The 20,442-nt window shown below is 37.1% G+C and overlaps 1 protein-coding gene across 1 annotated transcript in view; it reads left to right on the top strand.

The window, feature by feature from the left end:
• ANO3 (anoctamin 3) overlaps positions 1 to 20,442 on the top strand; it is a 268,473-nt gene that overhangs the window by 212,814 nt on the left and 35,217 nt on the right. Inside the window, exons 15-17 of the mRNA XM_014783643.2 lie at positions 16,514 to 16,596; positions 16,995 to 17,135; positions 17,691 to 17,855. Coding sequence (XP_014639129.2) covers positions 16,514 to 16,596; positions 16,995 to 17,135; positions 17,691 to 17,855 — 389 coding nt within the window. The remainder of the gene's footprint in view (positions 1 to 16,513; positions 16,597 to 16,994; positions 17,136 to 17,690; positions 17,856 to 20,442) is intronic.

The following is a 20,442-nucleotide window of genomic DNA, read 5'->3' as shown; positions in this document are numbered from 1 at the left end:
CAGGAACTTCAAATTGAATGCAAGGAATCTGCCCAGTTAATCGGCCCCAGGTAATTCTATAGTTTTAAACTTTCTGAAGCCCAAAGGCCCCTTCAGAATTTGATTAGAAATTAAACCAACCCCTAAAAAATATTCACTCAAAGGATATTTAAGCTGTGTCTGCACTGGTATGAAGAAAAGCAAGTTAAATTTAACCACACAACTGCTTACTGGGCAATGGCTTAATAGAATTCAATTGGTTATTTTCAGATTAGCCAGTTACTAGCAAAAAATCCAACTGAAAAAATATTTTATGTCTCTACTTAGTTGAACATGACTTGGCAGGATTGAATGTACCATACCCTTAGGGATTTTCCTAGATATGTGTATAAATATCATTACCACTTTCTGACTTTACCATAGGAATTATGGCCTATACCAGGCATGGAAATTACAAGGCACTTGTGCTACAACTCTCTGCTTTTACTGCCATAAGAGTCAAATCTCGCCTCCCATGACCCTCTTTTCTGAAGACCCTAGCTGTCGCCTCAGAATCCTTTTCATCATTGTCCTCTTGACAACCATAACCAGTTGGTTAGAACTGACCCTAGAGATCAACCCTATTTACTCTCCCTATCATGAGCACATCTGGAAGTAAAGCCATAAAATGAAAACTATGCATAAATTTAATGCCTCAGTTATTACTTAGCTCACTTAGTTATGATCAGAAACCTTTGTGAAATCACCTGAGTTGGGATTAAAAAGTAATTTCTTGCCCAACAAGTCTCTCTGAGATACATTTCCAGGTATATACCATTGTTCTAGGTAAGACCAATCCCATTTAGGACCTTGTTTCTCCAGAGGAGCTCAACAATAAGAGACAATTACCAGACAATTTGATCAGCCAGGCCAGCTGAGATGACACATTGTGCAATGCTCACTTTGCCACGATGGTGCCTTTCATCTGGCACTTACCAATTGCTTCCCACCCATTAATTAAGCCTCACAATACACACTGGAAGAAGAGATACCTCCTCTTTGTCTGAAATGGTGGAACCACTCACAAGTGGAGTTTCCGGAATATGAAGTCACATTATTGTCACTGATGGATCTGAAAATAGAACCAGAATATAGCTTGGGACCATGGCTCAAATAAAATTAAAACATTACTCTGGATCCAAAATGGTATGTTTTTTACAAATCCTATAGCATCACATGCCTGATGCTGATGTCACCAATAGGGAATTTGTTTTCATAGGTCAAATGCTTTAATAGCAGGTTATGAGTTTGAAACAGGATGTAAATTGAATTCATGTTTTGTCTCCCCATAGAAGCATGGACACTTTTATACAACAAAGAAATATTTGATTAATAATAATATAAATAACATCATGGTTATATTATTTGAGGATATTTCAATGATATTCCTTATAAATACAATGGAAATTGATGTCTGGAAAATTTCTTTAGGGATCATAACAGTTGTTTCAGTATTCTTTTAGAAGATAGAGGGATTATTCTCATGAATGCTAACAGTTATTTAACATACAAGCTTATCTTTTTTCCTGTTAAGTCATATGGTGTTATAATATGGTCTTCTTCATTTAACTGTAACTTATGAAAGGTTAAACCATCCATTTTGGTACTAAGGACATTCTAGGACAATGCCATTTGTTAAGTAGAGGCTGTGACACAGCATATACATATATGCAAGTGTGTGTACTTGCATGCATACATACATAAACAGGGAGCTAAGGAAGGTTGTAAAACTGATAAAGCACATACAAACTTTAATACAGCTGTAGTTCAAAGAAGTGAATGACATAACTGTAACAAAACTGTTATATTCCTATCTACACATTATGTCAACATGTTTTCTCTGTAAATGTCCTTATGAAAACAAAAATTAAAATAGAATTGATGCTGAAACCTATCTCATTGTAGTAAGAAGTAATAGGTATCCATGGATACCTAAACCACTTGAAAAGCGAACAAAAAGCCCACTGATATCCTTAAGACGTGTTTATAATAAAATTTTAGATTTTGTGTTTAATATTCATTGTTTTGCAATAAATTCTATTGTTTTATTATTAATTGTAATGATAACTCAATTCAGATTGTTTTTTAGAGTAAGAGCCTCATGTTCACAAGAAATTTTTTAAATTATTTTAATTTCTACCTATTTTTTTTGCTTCAGAGAAATATGACAAGCTAATCAATAAACATTTTCAGACATAAATATAAAGGATAATATTCTGAGGTAGAAATAGAATGGAAATAGATTTAAAGATAAAACAGAACAATTAAAATTTTGCAATACATACGAGCTTATTGAGAGTATATTTTTAAAGGGATATGAGTTAGTTATAAAAGACTGATATAAAAAGTTATATTTTAAAATGCCAATTTTTGTAATGTACTGGAAATTAAATCCTTTGCAACTATTTACAGGTATGATGAAAAGAAATTTTGAATGTCATTATAAAAATATACGAGGATAAATAGTTTTACAAAATTATTTTAGAGATTACACAAAAATTTTGAAGACCACTGATTTAGTGCATTACATTTTCACTAACTTCTAAGTGGTGCTTAGTAAGCCTTCAAGCTGTTCATAGATTCAGAATATTTTACTGGGCGTTTTTCTGTACTAATTAGGGCCTGACACAATAGGAGTTCACTATCCCTTTTTGTCTCCTCTTCTAGTTACACCAAAGAAAGAAAAAAAGCCAAAGCGGGGGTGGGGAGTGTTGCTGAAAGGTGATGGAGACATTTCAAAAGTAAACATTACTTTCTTCAGAGTGTTACCAATGCCGGCATGGTCCTACTCTGCCTGTGTTACCAGAATAGCCTTGTTAGCACAGAGTGGCCCCACTGAATCTTTATTCAGTGTCAGAACTCTGGGGCTCCTTCTCTGGCTGCGTTCTCTAGGCTTGTAATCACCGAGGGAGCAATGTGCATAGTAGGAAGAGCTCAGGCTACCAAGCCAGTTTCCTTGTTGAGTCCTAGCTTTGCCACTTACGGTTTCATAACCTTGCCTGATCACCATCACATTTCCAAGACTGCTTTCTCATTTGTAAAATAGAGAAAGTGATACCTACCTCCCAATCGCCTGTGGGAAGTCAATGTGATAAGGTGGGTCAAGTAATTGTGTTGCTTGACACTTAGTAGGGGCTCAATTAATGATAACTATAATACTTTCTGTTTAGAGATGGTAAAAATGGAAGCTTCAGCATCAATGTGAATATAAGTTGAGATGAATACAACTAAGTTTAGAAACAACTTATATTGAATTATTTTGAGTTTGTGTCTGTACCTTGGCACATACTAGTTGCTCAATAAATATTAATTGAATGAAAAATGAATGAATTAATTCTCCAATTTTAATTTATTTTTTTCTAACAGAGAGACTTTCCCTAGTTACCCTTTTAAAAACTACAACCCTCCTTTCTTGACCTGTCTTATCTCCTTTCCCTGCATTTCCCCACGGCACTTACTGCCATCTAACATACCGTGTATCTTATTTATTTTTGTTGTTTATTGTCTGTTCCTGTGCTAAAAAAACTCATGAAAGCAAGCATTTTTTTGTCTACTTTCTTCATTGCTTTATCCACAGAGCTAGAACAATTCCTGGCACAGACTAAATGCTCAATAAATGTATAAATGAATGAATAAATGAGTGAATAGATATATGAACAAATAATTGTATTTAACAATAATAACAAAAAAAAAGTGAATACACTAAGGATAAGACATCTACAAGCTCACTTTTCTTTTACCTAGAGTATTCTTCCAATTGTTGGCTCATAAAGATCTGAAATCTGCTTTTTTGTTTTCACTTAAAGATATTCCTTGGACACCTTTGTATGATTGTACATATAGATCCTTGAACAGTTTCCTTTAGCAGGTGGTAAGAGATGGGAGCTAGTTCACAGGAAGAGTCGATTTTAGCTTGGGGTGCATAAATTTTCTGTTATAGCAGCTGAGAATATAAAGGCTATGGGCACAAGTGTAGATTAGTGGGTAGACGAGGTTTTGTTAGATAATTTCTTATGAATACTTTATTTTTAATGCTTAGGTAAACAGCAAAATTGCAGTTCAGAGAGAGAGGAGTGTAAGTGCTGGATGTTAAAAGAGAGAAGAAAAAGCATGACCACACGGCACACTCAAGGGTCCACTTGAATCACTAATTTAAAATAAGACAAGTAACTGAGCATAGCTATATTTTTCTCCAGTGTTGTTAATGAGCATGGGTACAAACAGACAGTAGATAGAGTGTTGTTTTTCACTAGAGTACTGTTCAAACTATGGGTTTATGACAAACTGAGGTAAGAGCTAGAGAGTTGAGGGTATATGCAAGAGAGTGAGTATAATGGTTGACCACTAGGATACATAAAGGAGAAAGTGAGGGCACGAGGCAGGAAAGAACAGTGAAAATATGATGGAGTCGATGGGTTGAAAATCTGTATCAAGGGATTGTTGAAATTGGAATTTACAGGAAATAGGTTAGAAGGATGGAGGTGATAACTGGAGATTATGGAGGGTTTGCAGCCATTGATCTAAAGTATGCTGTGGGGTACATGAGTGAGGTAGATTTGGAGAAAACAACTTTGAAGATAGAGAGCAAAGAACTGAGAAGCCAAGGTCCTAGAAAAATTATTTTTGTATATTGTAACTTCAAAGAATTATTTGGGGGGGGGGGGAGTCACGTTGCTAAGAGTTACACTAAGCCGAGAGTTAAAAAACCTTCAGAGAAGTTGGCAAATGTCCCCAGGGTGTGGTGGCTGACTTCCACAAGGAGAGAGAGTAGGAAGTATGGACTGGTATTGTGCAACTCAAATCTGTAAATGTTTAAGGAGGAGAGAGAGAAAATGGTCTTGAAGCAGCAACGAGGAAGAGGAAATTCACTACCTCATCTTCAGTACCTATTGACATGGGAGACAAATAGCTGTCACCTGAGGATGCCTCATGGAACGTGGAGTTTCAGGGGCATCCCAGGTTTCAGTTAGAGCGAGAAGATGAGAGGACATTAAAGTCTTTGCTGTTGATGACTTTGAGTGAAAGAGGGCATAGGGAAAGTATCTCAAAGAGTTGGGAGGGAGTGGGAGATGGTCACAAAGGGAATCCCCATTTCCCTAGAGGTAGAGGATCAGAATCTGAGGGTGAAGGGATGACCTGAAAATTCTGGTCTTGAGGTAACTGATATGAACAGAGTTAAGGGGCACAATGCTTTAGTGCTGATGGACCCAGCTGTGAGTGATGACAGGAGGGAAAGATGTGTGTGTGTACGCACATGTGTGTAGGATAAGGGGCTGGGGGCATCTTGCCAAGATGGAGTTCTGGGTTCCCTCTAGACTCCTGCTGATAGAAGAGTTCTGAAGTGAAGCCTCTTATTCCTAGGACCCAAAACAACTTTTCAACCCTGCAAGTAGCGGCCTGCTGGGAAATGATATTGCTCTCTTTAACAACTCCGTGATGTTCTGTTGTGTGGAAGTACCACGTGACTGATGGATTCCTTATGGTGGAGGATATACTGTTATACAACTTTCCTTCTTTTAGAACTCTAATTTCATTATAGAGTCTAATCTCTTTAGAGAACTGTTGCCCAGTTTATCAAGTATGTAATCTGTTTTTATGTGGACTTAATTAAATGAAGTTACAACCAGGCAAAAATATAATAAAACAGCAAAACTGGCAGATTGATAATGTTATAACTTATTTTGCCACTTTAAGGAGAAGAATCAAGTGATTTATTAATGCTTTCTAAAAAAAAAATATTAAGGTAAATAATTAGAAAATCCTGGCATCTCTAATTTCTTTCTTTCTAGTTAGAAAAGTCGTATTAGCTAACTACTAACCCCGGTGGCAGGAGCACTCAGAGTTTATTGGCTGAGTGTTCTCAGCACTGAGCCACAACCTGGACAGGGGCAGAGTAAGGAGAGAATGAGGGGCCTAGTCTAGGACCTTACACTCCAAAGGAGCATCTCAATGTGTTCCTTCGCTCAGAAACCAGGACAGAAGGAAAAGGAAACCTATGACCTGAAGGGGATTTGAAATCCAGTTCAAGGGCAGCAGTTCATAAGCAGCAAATAACAATGAGAAGCAGCGATCTCATCTACGTAGAGAACTATCAGGGCCTTAAGCACCTGGTAAAGGACAATGAAAACATGTTAACTAAGCTGACAGTTCCTAGAAGCTCTGAGCAATGGAAAAAGGAAGAAACGTTTGTGCTGAATCAGGAGAGACTCTAAAAGGATCGTGGTTGGGGGCGGGGGCGGGGAGGTGCTGTAGGTTGTGGTGAATCCCTTCCACGGAATGGCTGCTTGAAACCAGAACCCCTGCCCTAGGGGTCGGACTGAGCTGGGGTACAGAGTCTAGTGCATTTTGAGGCAAGTTCATTATGCTTTCTGGACTTTGGTATCATTGCCAGTAAAATAGCAATAAAATAGTTTCTCGCACATAGAGCTGTTGTGAGGATTTCATAAGTTAACAGGTGTAAAACATTTAGCAGGATGGCTGACATAGGGGTTTGATGCATTACAGGTATTTATAGGAAGGAGATACACAATTCTGGAAGCTATCTTTAAGAAAAGAATACAAAATTATGAATACAAAATGAGGTACAAAAGTAACTGGAAAAAATCACAAATTTACAGATTTTAAAAAGCTCCAAAATACACGGGAAAAAAAACCAAAAGCCAGAAAAGCGACAATATTTTAAATTCCTGACACATCTTTGTCATTCTTTTTGTCCTATATTTTTGTCTGCAACTTTTTTTCACCACTTCATCTATTTAAAAACATATTTCATAGAAACTGTGGAAAAGAAACTCAGTCTTTTCCTCTAGCATGGTTAATTGAAAGTTATTTCTTTATTATTGATAATTTTTAAAAGTTTATTTCAGTTTCATAATTCATTATTGGTAATGTCATATGCATTTTTAATATTGTTGTAAATTTGAGAAAATCTCTAGTGTGTTTCACATGAGTTGAAATTTTTGAAATAATTTTTCCGTAGAGTGGTTTCTGGCTCCATCTAAGTCCGATCTTATTTCTCTTCTATCATCAGTGTCGGACACCACGGAACATGTGCACCTCACCATCAGCCCCTGGCCTGACACCTGAGAGCGTCAGCATGTGGACTGGAAGGAGTTTCCTCAGAATCCATTGCTACATTCGGATAGTTAGTAATAATTGAGCAAGACGTGGCAGTGCCTGCAAACCACAGAAATATATTTTACTAAACCCAAACTAAATATATCCCTGACTCATCATTCCATTAATCAACTGTCAACAACACTCAGGGCCACTCTACCACTCAATATTTGGGGAAGTCAGAGGTTCTGGCTGTGTCTGCAGGGAGCTTTAGACACATCAAAATTGTAAATATAGACAATTTAATTATTCTTTGACTAATTGAGTATTTGCTTGAACTGTGGACCAAGACACATATGTTTGCCTCTGCATGTCTAGCTTCACAAATTCAGATATAGTGGTCTAATAAAGGAAAAAAATGATCTTTTCAGACAGTTAAGTTATAAGCATGTCTCAAAATCTTATTAAAGTTTTACTGCAAAGGAAAAGTCCTCTAAAAGAATAATGCAAAGATTTCTGTCTTGGTAGAGACATTTATAAGTAATGAGAGTGGTCAGTAATCGTTTTTAGACTCTAAACCAAACAAAGAAAACAAATGTGAGGTCAAAGGACTATATACTGTTGCTTGATGGAGCGCTGTGTAGATGAGCAGCTCACCTCCCAGAAGTTCTCCGTCTCATTCAGGTCTATGAGGAATTTGTTTAAACATTTTGTCTGTGATGTTAAATTTCTTCCCAGAAGGATGTTACAAATTATGTAGTTCAAAAAGTTCTATCCCAAACCATGTTTGGAATAATTTTTCCTTTGGCGTGGTAAAAGGTCAGCCTTTAGATTTGAATTTCAGACAAGTGACTTCCTCAGGTAACTTAAGCTCCAAGAGCTTCAATTTGCTTATCTACTGAATGAGATTAATAATCTTTAGTTTACCTGGGCTGTCGTGGACATGATATTATCAGTTGAAAAATATCTAGCACAAGTCTGGAACATTGAAAGTGCTCAGTAAATGCTAGTTCTCTTCTTCCTCTTTGGGAATATGATGCAACTCATTTTCATTTTTTGTATGCTCTCTATGAGAATAGACAAACATTGTCCTCTCACAAAAATCTTTTGAATTGAATTATTTACTCTAGAGGCAGCTTTACAGTCTTAAATACAAAAGAAGAAAGGACAATATAAGGCCCTTGCTAGGTCATGGGCAAAAGATGGAAAGTATTATGTGAAAACTGACTGTTATAAACGTGAAACAACAGAAATATAAATAATTGACAATAGCTCCATTTTTCCTGCAGAAAAATGTACAGTATCTTTATGCAGTGGAAACCAAGAACTTTGTCTACAAAGTTTTCTATGTATAACAACTAGCAGAATGTTGACCAAATTGGTTATTACAATATATTATACTCTTAAATGAATTAAATATGGTTAGACCACTTACAAATTGTACTTCATTTAATTTGTACAACATCCCTATGAAGGGATGAATTTTATTATTGTTCTCATTATTAAGTTGTGAAAACGGAGGCTTATCATTGTTCAGTCATTTGTCCAAGGTCATACGATTAGAAGAGAGTACAGGCAGCTTTCAAACCCGGAACATTCCTACTCCAAGCCCTACTCTTTCCCCAGCACCACATTGCCATTCCTAGATGTTCTTTTGAAGATCATTGTTATTTGGTCAAGAAGATAAATTGTATTGTATTTATTATAAAAATGAAGTTAGCAATTTTTTTTATAGTGATTGGCATTCACCTATGGTGCTAAATACAGTTCAAATTGAACTGTATCTAGTTCCAGAGGGATGTTTATAAGGTGAAAAGGCAAATATTTAACAGTATTTAGGGCTCTGGCACTGGCCAATAAGAATGGATGCAGACCTTAGTTGTGGAGCACTTTCTTGGAGGCCACAGCTATTCCAGGGATTTATACCCTCCTGGTGAAGGTTTCCTGTGGAGGACAGGCCAGCCTATGAGGAGGAGGATGCTGTTAAGAGGCTCAGTTACGAGTTGTTTTTTTCTTTTTTCTGTCATAGGTTAACAACCAGTATGGCCATACCTCTGAGTATCAGCAACAAACAGTCCTAAATATACTGCTCAAGAAAAATACCTTGAATGGAATTACCAAAATTTTAATAATAACTGTTTACTGATGGTGGGACTGTAGGTGACTTTCATTTTCTTCTTTACAGTTTTCATTCATTCATTCAGCATATATTTATTGAAAGCCCAGTATACAGCAGGCACTCCTGGACCCCTATATTTCAAAAGTGAACAAGACAAAGTACTGTTCCAGTTATTTTTGCTGGTGTTACATTTGTAATCAGAAAATGTTCCACAGAATTAAGGAAAGAAAGTGTATCAGTTGAATGGTAAGGTGAGGAAAGGGCCTGAGAAAAATTAATAATGTTTTAAAAAGATTATGTTGTATTTTGTAAAAAACACATGGCAAAAAGCTGACAAATTTTTATTTGTATAGGACTCCTCCAAATTTTTAGCAGTTCAATTGAGAGTATCCATTTTAATTTGAACAAATGCTGCAGAAATGTCCATTTAATATACAAAGGCCGATACATGTTGAGTAGCAGGAAGACGTAGCTTTGAGGGACTCGACATCGAAGTTAAGAGTCTGCTCTGGTCAAGATTGTGGTGAGAGTTCTCATTGTTTTAATATAACATGGTGCTGTTTATGTGTAGCTTCTTATTTCTAAATGAATTTTCCTAGAAGAGAAAAATTTTGAGTCAGGTTTTAGGAGTTGGTGAAGATTTTCAGCACTTATGGTTCAAAGACTGGCCTTAGCATGTTGTTAGAACCTGGTTATTTGTTGTTTTCTTTCCTATTTAATGTTGTTAGTGAGGAGGAGGGGAGGCAAACTAGAAGCAAACTTGTAGGGAGATTCCATGTCCTTAGACAAAGAGGAAAGTCACAAGACAAGCAGGTCTTGACTAACCAGTTCCAGGTGTGGCTGTGTCAAGTACGGTTCGGCCCAAATATTCAAAATCTGCCGTGTCAGCTTCACGCATGTTTATAGCCTCTTTCTATTGATTAGCCTACTCTCTACTCACGTCGAGAACTCCATTAATTGTATTTCTGTAGGGTGTTAACCCAAACAACAGTAGCTCTCCCCAGGCATGGGAGTTTAAAACGTTCCACATTGATGGCCCTTCTGCTAGTTGTAGAACCTGTTTCGTGAGGTTTCTATTTCTACCTCGTGTATAGTGATGTTGCCATGCTGCGTGGGGAAGACACACTCTGCTTGAGGATGTTGCTGAAAATAAATCTGGGGAGTGGAGACAAGTCTTCAGTAGCGCCTGGGTGTTGTCCAAGCTGGCAGTCTCAGACTGGTGCTCTGACAGACTGCTGTTTCAGCTCGGTCTTCTTTTGAGAAGGCTTTATCTCTTCTGATGAAAACAATACTCGGAATTCCTTTTCGTTCTCCATATTCAGACATATGTGACTTCATTTGTGTTTGGAATTGACCTCTTTCCCCTGCCCTCCCATCCACCCCCCCCCCCCGCCCAAAGTATAGTGAAGTAGTTTCCAAAATTTTTTAAGTAATAATAACTTTCCCAGATAAAATTGAACTTGATTGCTCAATGTATAAAACAGATCAAGAAGGAGCTTCTCTGGTGAGGGACCCTCTTTCTTCCCATGTCTTCAGTGAAATTCCGTAGAGCATAATTTGAAAAAGAGCACTTGGCCAGGAGTTAGAGTCACAATCACTGGATTCTGTTCAGTAATTCAGTTCAGTTTAACAAACATTTACTGAGCGTTTTCTGTGTACTAAGCACTGAAAATGCTAAGGAAAAAGAGCACTGAAGAAATTTACCTTCAAGTGTAGGAGAAGGCAGAGACAGGAGCAAGTGTAAGGCAGTGTAATAAAGTAGCGAGTGGCCTTGGCAGAGTTCTGGACAAGTCAGTGATACGTATCAACCACTCTGGGCCTTGTTTTCTGTAAATTTAAAATAAATAACTTGGAACAAACTACACATGGAATCTAACCTCTTTTACGTGTGTGACCCTGTGATTCTGTTACCCTGTGCCATAGACTCAGGTCACAAAGGAAAGCCACTGGAAATGGACATGAGGCAATGGGAGTACTGGGACTAGATGTAGCACGTGCGTCTTGGACAGGATTTTTTGTTGGTTTTTTGGGTTTTTTTGCTGAGGAAGATTGGCCATGAGCTAACATCTGTGCCCATCTTCCTCTATTTTGTATGTGGGATGCGGCCACAGCATGGCTTGATGAGCGTGTGTAGGTCCGCGCCCAGAATCCAAACCTGCGAACCCCGGGCCACAGAAGCAGAGCGTGTGAACTTAACCACTATACCACCAGGCCGGCCCTTTAGACATGTTTTTAAAGTTGAGAAGAGTATGTCATTATAATCAGAGAGGCAGGAGTAAAAAGATAAATACCATGTATGGTTGCTAAGGAACAGAATTATATAGTATCTTCTTCAGCTTTTCCGCAATACTCCTTCTACCTCCATGACTCATGTGAAACCTGGCTTCCAGTGATAACAAAATGCCCTTCTCCACTGGAGGCCTCTTAGCCTCCAACTCTATGCCCAACGCAGGTTCACAGGACCAAGGGGCAGAGTTGATAGACTTTCCACATAGAATGGTAAAAAGAGCATAGGCAGTGCTTGCTTCTTGTACAATGTATACTTTGTAGAAGGTGAAAGTGCTCCGTAATCCACTTCCCACAGACAATTAGTGTATATTCTTTTGGGCATCATATATATATAATGTATCTAATTTACCTATGTACACTTAAACACACTTATACATCCATGTTCTATTTATCTACGTCTATATCTGTATTGACACCTCATTCTTTGTAAGTGAATTGGCTTTCACTTTATACACTTTCCTTTTTACAGCATTTTCATTTTAACATGAAGTAGGTTTAACATACTCCCTTTCCTCTTTGCCATCCCATGATCTCTGTCGCCATGCTCATTCTCGGCCATTTTCTTTGCCCTTAGGCATCAGAGTCCCCTCCTTTGAACCCCAGGCTCTTTGATTTCAACTGCTCCTTCTACAGCTATCTCTACCATCTCCAGGATGCTGCTTTCTTGACGATTTTCACAGCTTGCTTTCAGATTTCCATTCCCACCTATTAGCATCTCCATTCTCAAGTCAGTCCATTAATATCTCATTTTACTACATTTAATGAATTGTAGGATGGTAGAAAGAATATGAATTTTTGAGTTAGAATGAGTTAGGTTCCAACCAACTGTGTGACTTCAGCAAGTCACTTAACCTCTCAAAAATCCGAAATTTCTAATCTATAAAGTTTAGAGTAATAATAATAGCCAATTTATGGCACATTACATGTATAGCTGGTATATGTGGTTATCATTCAAATTTTTAACTATTGAGAATGAGTGTGAGAGAGGTTAGAAGTAATGTGTCTAAAGTGATTATTAAAATGCTTTATAAATAGTGAGAAATCAAAGGAAAATGACAGCCATTATTCTTGACGACTCGACCTTACAATTCTGGTATTGAGATCCTACCGCCTCGATAACCATGACTTGAATTTCCTTTCCACCTCTTTCATCAGCACAATGGCTTTTCCTCTCGGAGATGGTGATCAACCTTGGCCGCACATGGGAAGTCTTAGGGGTCTTTTCAAAAGTACTGTTGCTGGGATTTTGTCTCCAGAGATTTTAATTGGTCTGAAGTGTAGCGTGTGCATTGGGATTCTTTAAAGCTGTAAGCTGTTAAACTCTATAAATCCCCTTGATTCAGTTCTGCAGCTCTTCTACCCTCCCCACATTCTCATCCCTGCTAACACCTATCTGTCATTAATGCTCCTGTGTTCTTGCAGTCTGCTGCTTGCTTCAGAGAGCATCTTATCCACCCAAGATCCCCAAGTTAACTATGCATACCAAACTTTCACCATCAATTATAATAAAATGACTAATGTGCGCTTGCCACTTTCATGGTTTATAAGGTACTTTTTCGAAAGTCACTGATTTATGAAGTCCTTCAGAGGTTTCTGTATCTTCTTGAAATTCCCATACTCAGCACTCAATTCTGAAGTAGGTGCCAGCTCAACACCTTTTCTCATCCTCTGCTATCAAGAATGGGGTTTAAGTCATAGGACTCTTCTGGGAGAACAAAGTCTCTGAATTGAGTGACTTTTAGCACTCCGTCTCACAGTTCCATCATTTAGAACCTACTCATTAGTCCAGGGGGCAATGTGGGAGCCAGTGGGACAGATCTTGCTGATGACTTAGGGCAGCGTAGTGGTTTATTTCATTGTATATTATTGAAATTTGAGTGTACTTCAATGCACCAAGCACTTTCTAGGTTAAGGTAGGCCTCACCTTTTCCTACTGTATTTCTACAAGGCCACACACGTTTACCTACCTGAGGACCTTGAAATCACTTCACCTGGGTGTTTCTGCTTCATCCTTTGACTCCGGTCTTGGCATAAGCAGATACTCTTTCTCCTGTCCAAGGCTATTTAGTATAGCTGTGTCAGGGAATTGTGCAAGCCTTTTTATTGCTCAGCCTGCTCTTCAGATCCAGTCTAATTGCCTGTGTTCATAATTTTGGTTTGCAGCTGCCCTGAAACTGGCTGTGGAATGGGATATGGTCTTCCCAGCCCCTACTTCCTTTCCAGGCCCTCACTGCAAGCTCGAGCCTCGTGCTGCAAACCTGGGGAAGACAAAGGGGTTGTCAGAAGGATCAAGTCAAATTATATTTTTAATCACATAGTATTTAAAAAATATTTATTTTATAAAATCTGATTTTTGAGGTATAATTTACATACAGTGAAATCCACAGATCCTAAGCATATTTTGATCACCTTTGAAAGCTACATAAACTTGAATAACCACCATTCCTATTAAAATACAGAATATTTTCATCACCTCAAAAAGTTCCCTTGTGCCCCCTGCAAGTCACCCCACCCCCAGGAGCAACCACTTTTCTAATTTTCAGTTAGCTATATTATTATTAATTGTTTTTTATTAAGTTTAGTAGGGATTAGTAAATGGTAATTTCCTTCTTTCCTCGATATTTGGCATTCTAAGTTACTCTGTATGCCCTCTTTCTAGTTAACAATTTTTAGAAGTGAGAATATGGATTCACTTGAGAGTTTAAATAAATAATCTATGAAGAAAATGAATATATCTCAAGCTGAGAATGAATTTTTAACTCAAAGGCCAGTTCCATATTGAAATTTAAATTAAACACTCTGCTTTCTGAGAAAGATCCATATGTCTCCAATAATGCTATTGCCTTCAAGTTAAAGTCACCCCAAATGCAGTTTTCAAGATGACAGACCAAGATGACCTTTATTTCTTAGATTTTTCTGGGAGATGCTTCTAGCCCAAGTATATGCTAGAAAGATGAATTGAGAAGATAGTACTTGACACCTTTAAACTTTAAACCTTGACTGAGATCAATGATAATTAGAATTTTATTGCACATTCTCTGTGTCGTATGCTACGTTAAAGACATTAACTCCTAGGCTCATAATCACTTGCTTACTTAACAAAGTGATTTTTATTTCTTCACTTTTCCTTTTATAATAAATTATTTCTCTTCATCTCTCCTTCAATTTACCTCCTCCATATCCCACTCCCCTTTTAAGTTCCATGTCTCCCTGTCGGTAACAGTGATTGTGGACGACTATTTTAAAAGAAGATCCAGTATTTGGAGAATCTCACTTGTCTTGCTCTCCATGCAGTTTGGCTGTATAGCTTTTTTGAGCCACACCTACTCTTTTAGAACTTTACAGAAAATCAGTAGATGGTAGTAATTTTAGTATGCCTGAAAAAAAAATTAAGAACCTGTGGACTGCATCTGCCAGTCAATGTGGGTGAAGAATAACTAGAAAGGGGGCCGGCCCCATGGCTTAGCGGTTAAGTGCGCATGCTCCGGTACTGGCGGCCTTGGTTCGGATCCCAGGCACGCACCAATGTACCCCTTGTCCTGCCATGCTGAGGTGGCGTCCCACATACAGCAACTAGCAGGATGTGCAACTATGACATACAACTATCTATTGGGGTTTTGGGGAGAAAAAGGAAAAAAAAAAGGAGGAGGATTGGCAATAGATGTTAGCTCAGGGCCAGTCTTCCTCAGCAAAAAGAGGAGGATTGGCATGGATATTAGCTCAGGGCTGATCTTCCTCACACACACACAAAAAAGAATAACTAGCAAGAGTTTCAGTCCTGACTCTGCCATTTATGGGCTGTATGATCTTGGACACAGCACCTTTGTTTCCAAAATTGGGTGATGATAATACCTGCCATATCTACTTGTAAGTGTTATGAATGTGACAATTAAAATTAAATCATATGTGAGAAAGCACTTTGTAAATTTTAAAGTGTGATAAAATGCAAGATAATGTAATTATGAACACTGTATTTTTTTCTAACCAATACTGATGCAGATATTTTAATTATAAAGAAAATAGACAACAAAACATCAGAATCATCTTTCCCTGGCATTCTTTTGCATTGACATCAAGAGGAGAATGAAAGCAGTTGAAGATGACCTCACTCCTTTGATCTATCAAATGCTTATGTTTTTTTTTAAAAGTACTGTTTCTATGCTTGCACTGTAATTCTTCCTTCATTATAACTCTTATTACAATGTAAGTTAACTTTAGATGACTATCTCCCTCTACTAGATAAGGAGATCCCTGAGATTAGAGTACCTTGCCCAAAATAAGCAAACAGCAAATAGATGGATGGATGGGTGGATGGTGGGGGTGGATGAATGGTACCACAGATTTTTAAGAATGCATGTGTGAACTCTGAGTTATGTTCACAAAGTGTTGCGTACTGTAAGGTGAAGTCTACCTAACCAGAAAGAAAGCAATCTCTTTCTTTGCTTTTTACACAGAAATTCTAGATCATGGTTCAGTCATTTCTTTGCTTTTTCCATTGAGTCCCTTCCAGTCCATGCTGAGTCCATGTAGAAAGAATGTCTTCTCTGGTCTCTCCTTTCTTCTCCTTCCACCGTGATAACCTTGCTCTTTGCCTCTCTCTCTCTCCTGCCCCATCCTTCTCTGGGTCCTGGAGGAGTAACATCTGGTCTTTATTGTCTTTCCTGGAGAAGACTTATTTAGGTCTCTTCAATATTTTTAAATAAGCATGTACAAATCAAAAGGGACAGCAAATATTTGGTTCACTAGTATTGATTGACTTTCTTTTGTAGCATCACTTTGATGGGTCATGCTAACAAAAGTCTCTCCTTATTTATCCCAATGAAAGAAATCACTCCCCTCCAGGAGTGCATGCTGATATGGAGAAGAGGGTGAGGGAAAAATAAAATTCCAATTGTATGAATTTAATATGAATTTAATTAATTTTAATAATATAATAATATGATGGAAATGCATCAATCCAAAAGAAAAAAATGATGAAAGAATATGATGTGGTTGGGTAAAGAATTATAATAATATTATTATTATTTATAGCCACAGTCTTCCTGGAGTTTTGGAAAAGGAGAAGAAGTACACTGACCTATACTTGGGACCTTATTGAATGGGAAGAAGAGGAGGTAAGATGTTAGGAAACCAGGAGATGAGGAAGCTGGGATAGCACATGATACAGAAAATTATTCACTGCCCTTCAGATCCAAGCTGGAAGCAGCTAAACACCGTTAGGTTTTCCTTGATGTTTTTTACTAAAAAGATTTCTTACATTATGAAGATAATAGAGATAAGTTGTGAAGTATGTAAGTTTTTCAAAGCACTTCTATAATATTTCTTTAAATTATGTTAGTGGAAAGTTGGTCTAATTAAAATATGGTTTAGGGTTTATTTGGAAAATAATTTGCATCTTATTTTTAGAAAGTTGCTTCTTTGCCAAAGCTTAATATAAAAGTAGGCCAAATTGGAGGAATTGTTTTTTAAGTGTATGACTTTGATATTTAGGTGACATTAGTTTTTCTCCTAGGAGACACTTCGTCCCCAGTTTGAAGCAAAGTATTACAAGATGGAGAGAGTGAACCCCATCAGTGGGAAACCTGAGCCACATCAGCCTTCCTCAGACAAAGTCACACGCCTTCTTGTTTCTATCTCAGGAATATTCTTCATGGTAAAGTATAACCCTCAATATCAGAATGTTACAGAATTCCAGGTTTAGAAGGAAGTTCTAGGATACCAACTCATTTTGTGACCCTAAAGATGCAAGAAATCATAACCTGTTCAATACCTTGGTAATACATACTATTAAATGAAATGAAAATCACAGCAGGGCATGGAGTAATTACAAAGGGAGTTTGTGCATATCCTTAAAGAGACACTCTTTGGGAGAAACAAAGATCATCTAAAATAAAATGGTAATTATATGGGTTGCCCTGATGAATTCAACATCCTATTTTAAAACCAAGCATTCCATTCATTCCATGTGAAAGTGGAAATTTGAGCAGAATTTGCATTTTAGGTTATCAAACCAAAACAAGTTAAATCTTACACTATTTATTTTGACTCTAATCTTACTTAGTTCCTTAAAGGAAAAACAAATTTATGTATCCTTTCCTGAAAAAATAAATCCTTTAGCTCTTGAGGGCAGTATATGGGATCTTTAGTCTTGCTTTTGTTTTGTTAATGATACAAAATCTGGCTTCTCCTCTGGTCTCCCACACTGTAGATTTCTTTGGTCATCACTGCAGTGTTTGCAGTCGTGGTGTATCGCCTGGTTGTCATGGAACAGTTTGCATCATTCAAGTGGAATTTCATCAAACAACACTGGCAGTTTGCAACATCTGCTGCTGCTGTCTGTATCAATTTTGTAATCATTATGGCGCTGAATCTTGTAAGAGTTTATCATTTTTCCATACGTGTAAAAGGGGTGGGTAAGGGACAGGTCTATGTTTTCTTTATACTTGGATGGTATTTATAGGAAGCCAATATCAGACCAAGCCACATTTCTAGCAAAAGTAACTCAGTTTAGCAGAAAATGTTTCATCTATGTGGTTTAGATGATTGTTTTTTTAAATTAAAATCTCTATATGTAGGTGTTGATTTATAATCAGAAAAAATAACTTTTACTTTTAAAATATTCTACCATGACATAAAATTTAGAACGAATTAGAAATGGAATGTACTTTATTTTGACTTTATATACGAGTCACCCATAAAACCACAGCCACCTAGTTAGCAACTTTGGGTCACTTTTTAAATTTTGTCTTTTACCAAGTAAAGGAAGGTTTATCAGTGGTTGAGCAACATCTCCCCCCAACACACACACACACTCTCACACTCTGTTCCTTCTGTTCTCATTTGTCCCCTCCCCCTCTCCTCTGCCCCTCTGAATATGGCCCAAGTTTGTATCATCAGGTCCTCAACTTGGTGTCCCGATAAAAAGCAGTGGACTTGGGACACAGGCAAGATTTGCTACTTGGCCTGTGTGATCCTGGCCACCTCACATAACTTCTTTGAACTTTACTTTCTTGATCTTTCAAATGAGGATAATAAATACATAGGGGTGTTGAAAAATTAAATGAGATCTGCTTCTAGTGCATAGAAGGTGGTCAATAGATGTTAACCTCCTATTTGCTTCTCTTCAATATTTTAAAATTTTATTTCTTTCTATAAGTCTATCTATACTCCTATTCCCTGTCTTCAGAAATGTCAATATTTTCTTTATTTTTCCCTATTTATCTCATCTTTACATAATAGAGTTTATTTATTTCCCTTCAGTCCAAGATGTAGAAATGCTGATAATCTTTTCTTTGGTTTTTCTAAATTCTTCAGAATACATCGGCATTTATTTATATTTTTTCACTTGTTTTTACTTAAATGTTATCTATTACCCATTCATAAATTTTTAAATACTCAGAGTTGGCTGTGGAGGGAAAGAGAATAACATATAGTAGGTTGTTTTATTATGTCTTTTTATCAAATATATGCCTAAAATATAATAAAATTTGAAATGTTTAATTAGTTCATGCAGAAATCATACCACTATACTAATTTTCAGTAGTCTTACTCATTCTCTTTAATGTCTTAGTTTTATTTTCTCCTTTTTAAAGTCGATTATTTTTATCTTTCTAGCTTTGAATTATAAAATCAATACATTGTTATTTTAAAAAGTATTGACAGTATAAAAACATTAATAGTATTAAGTAAAAGTCACTTTTCTCAACCCCAAATGCCACTCACCTGCCTTCCTGTTATAAACTAATTGTACCCATTAGAGGTAATGAATGTTAATGGTGTCATGTTTATTTACTCCCCCCGCATCAATTATTATTGCCTTCAAAAGAGTACCCTGTGTCCCTGTGTTTATTTCGTGATTTGTTCCAAAGACCTACTGATCTTCAAAAACATCTTGAGTGAGTTAATGAACCGGCCTAATATTTTTGAAGATGGAAAATGTTTCACAGACAAGGAAAATGAAGAAGCCAAATGCAGTTAATGAATTTTTGCTTGGGAAGGCAAGCATGACAGCCCTGGGAACAGAACCTCCAGGTCCAGGGTTCAATCCTTAGTTCCTACCCAGTGGAATAACTATCTTTTCAGTTAAGCTGAAGACTTTGTCATGATCAGAACCTGCGTTTGAATAAAATAAGGGCTTTTACCCTCAAATATTTTCCTTACAAAAGGATTCTTTCTGTTATCATTGATATTGCAAAAATTGAAGTTTCCATTGGTGTATCAGACGTCAGTTTTATATTATTCCAGTTACTTCCTAATCACCAATCCCTTAAACTCTGACTCTGTTCTACCTCCAGTCCCTATCCTGAGTCACCCTTCCCTAGAATCACAATTGACCTTCTATACTGAATCTTATGAGAGAGAATACTATAGGTGTGAATTCTCTCTCATAAGATTCAGATACAACTTGTTCTCACTAAGTTTGTATGTTTGATGAGGCTTAATATAGTCTTTGTTCCAAAATACTGCATTTTACAGGTAAAAGATGGACTGGATGGAGTCAATCTCTGATTGTAGAAATAAGACCTCTGTAGGCAGGTGAGGATAGTATTATTTTCATCATAAAAACAATCTTGAGATCCTCAAAATCCCACTAGCTCTACTTAACTAAATATAAGAACCCACGTTAACTGCCTAGTGCTGTAAAACAACCATCCATAGTTCCTGGGAGAAGATAAGACTGACTTTTTTTTCTAAATGTTTATTTCTACTTGGGCATTTTGGCATAGAGATTCAGGGATTGTTGGAAGTGGAATATACCATAAAACTTCTCTTTTGTCCTTGCAGCTAACTCAGGAGAAGATTTTAAAATGGATTTAGCATAAAGGAAGTGAGCTACGTAGCCACTCAACAAATGTGAAAAGAATGTTACATTCCTCAGATTCAATCAGAGTAAATCAATAATGCCCTTCTGAATTTATGCATTCCCTTCCTACCCAGGATGTTAAGGCACTTAGATTATT

The sequence above is a fragment of the Ceratotherium simum genome, chromosome 7 (assembly GCF_057802395.1).
Source record: "Ceratotherium simum simum isolate JZ-2026a chromosome 7, ASM5780239v1, whole genome shotgun sequence".
NCBI classification, from domain to species: Eukaryota; Metazoa; Chordata; class Mammalia; order Perissodactyla; family Rhinocerotidae; genus Ceratotherium; species Ceratotherium simum.
This window is presented reverse-complemented; position numbering and strand designations above follow the sequence as displayed.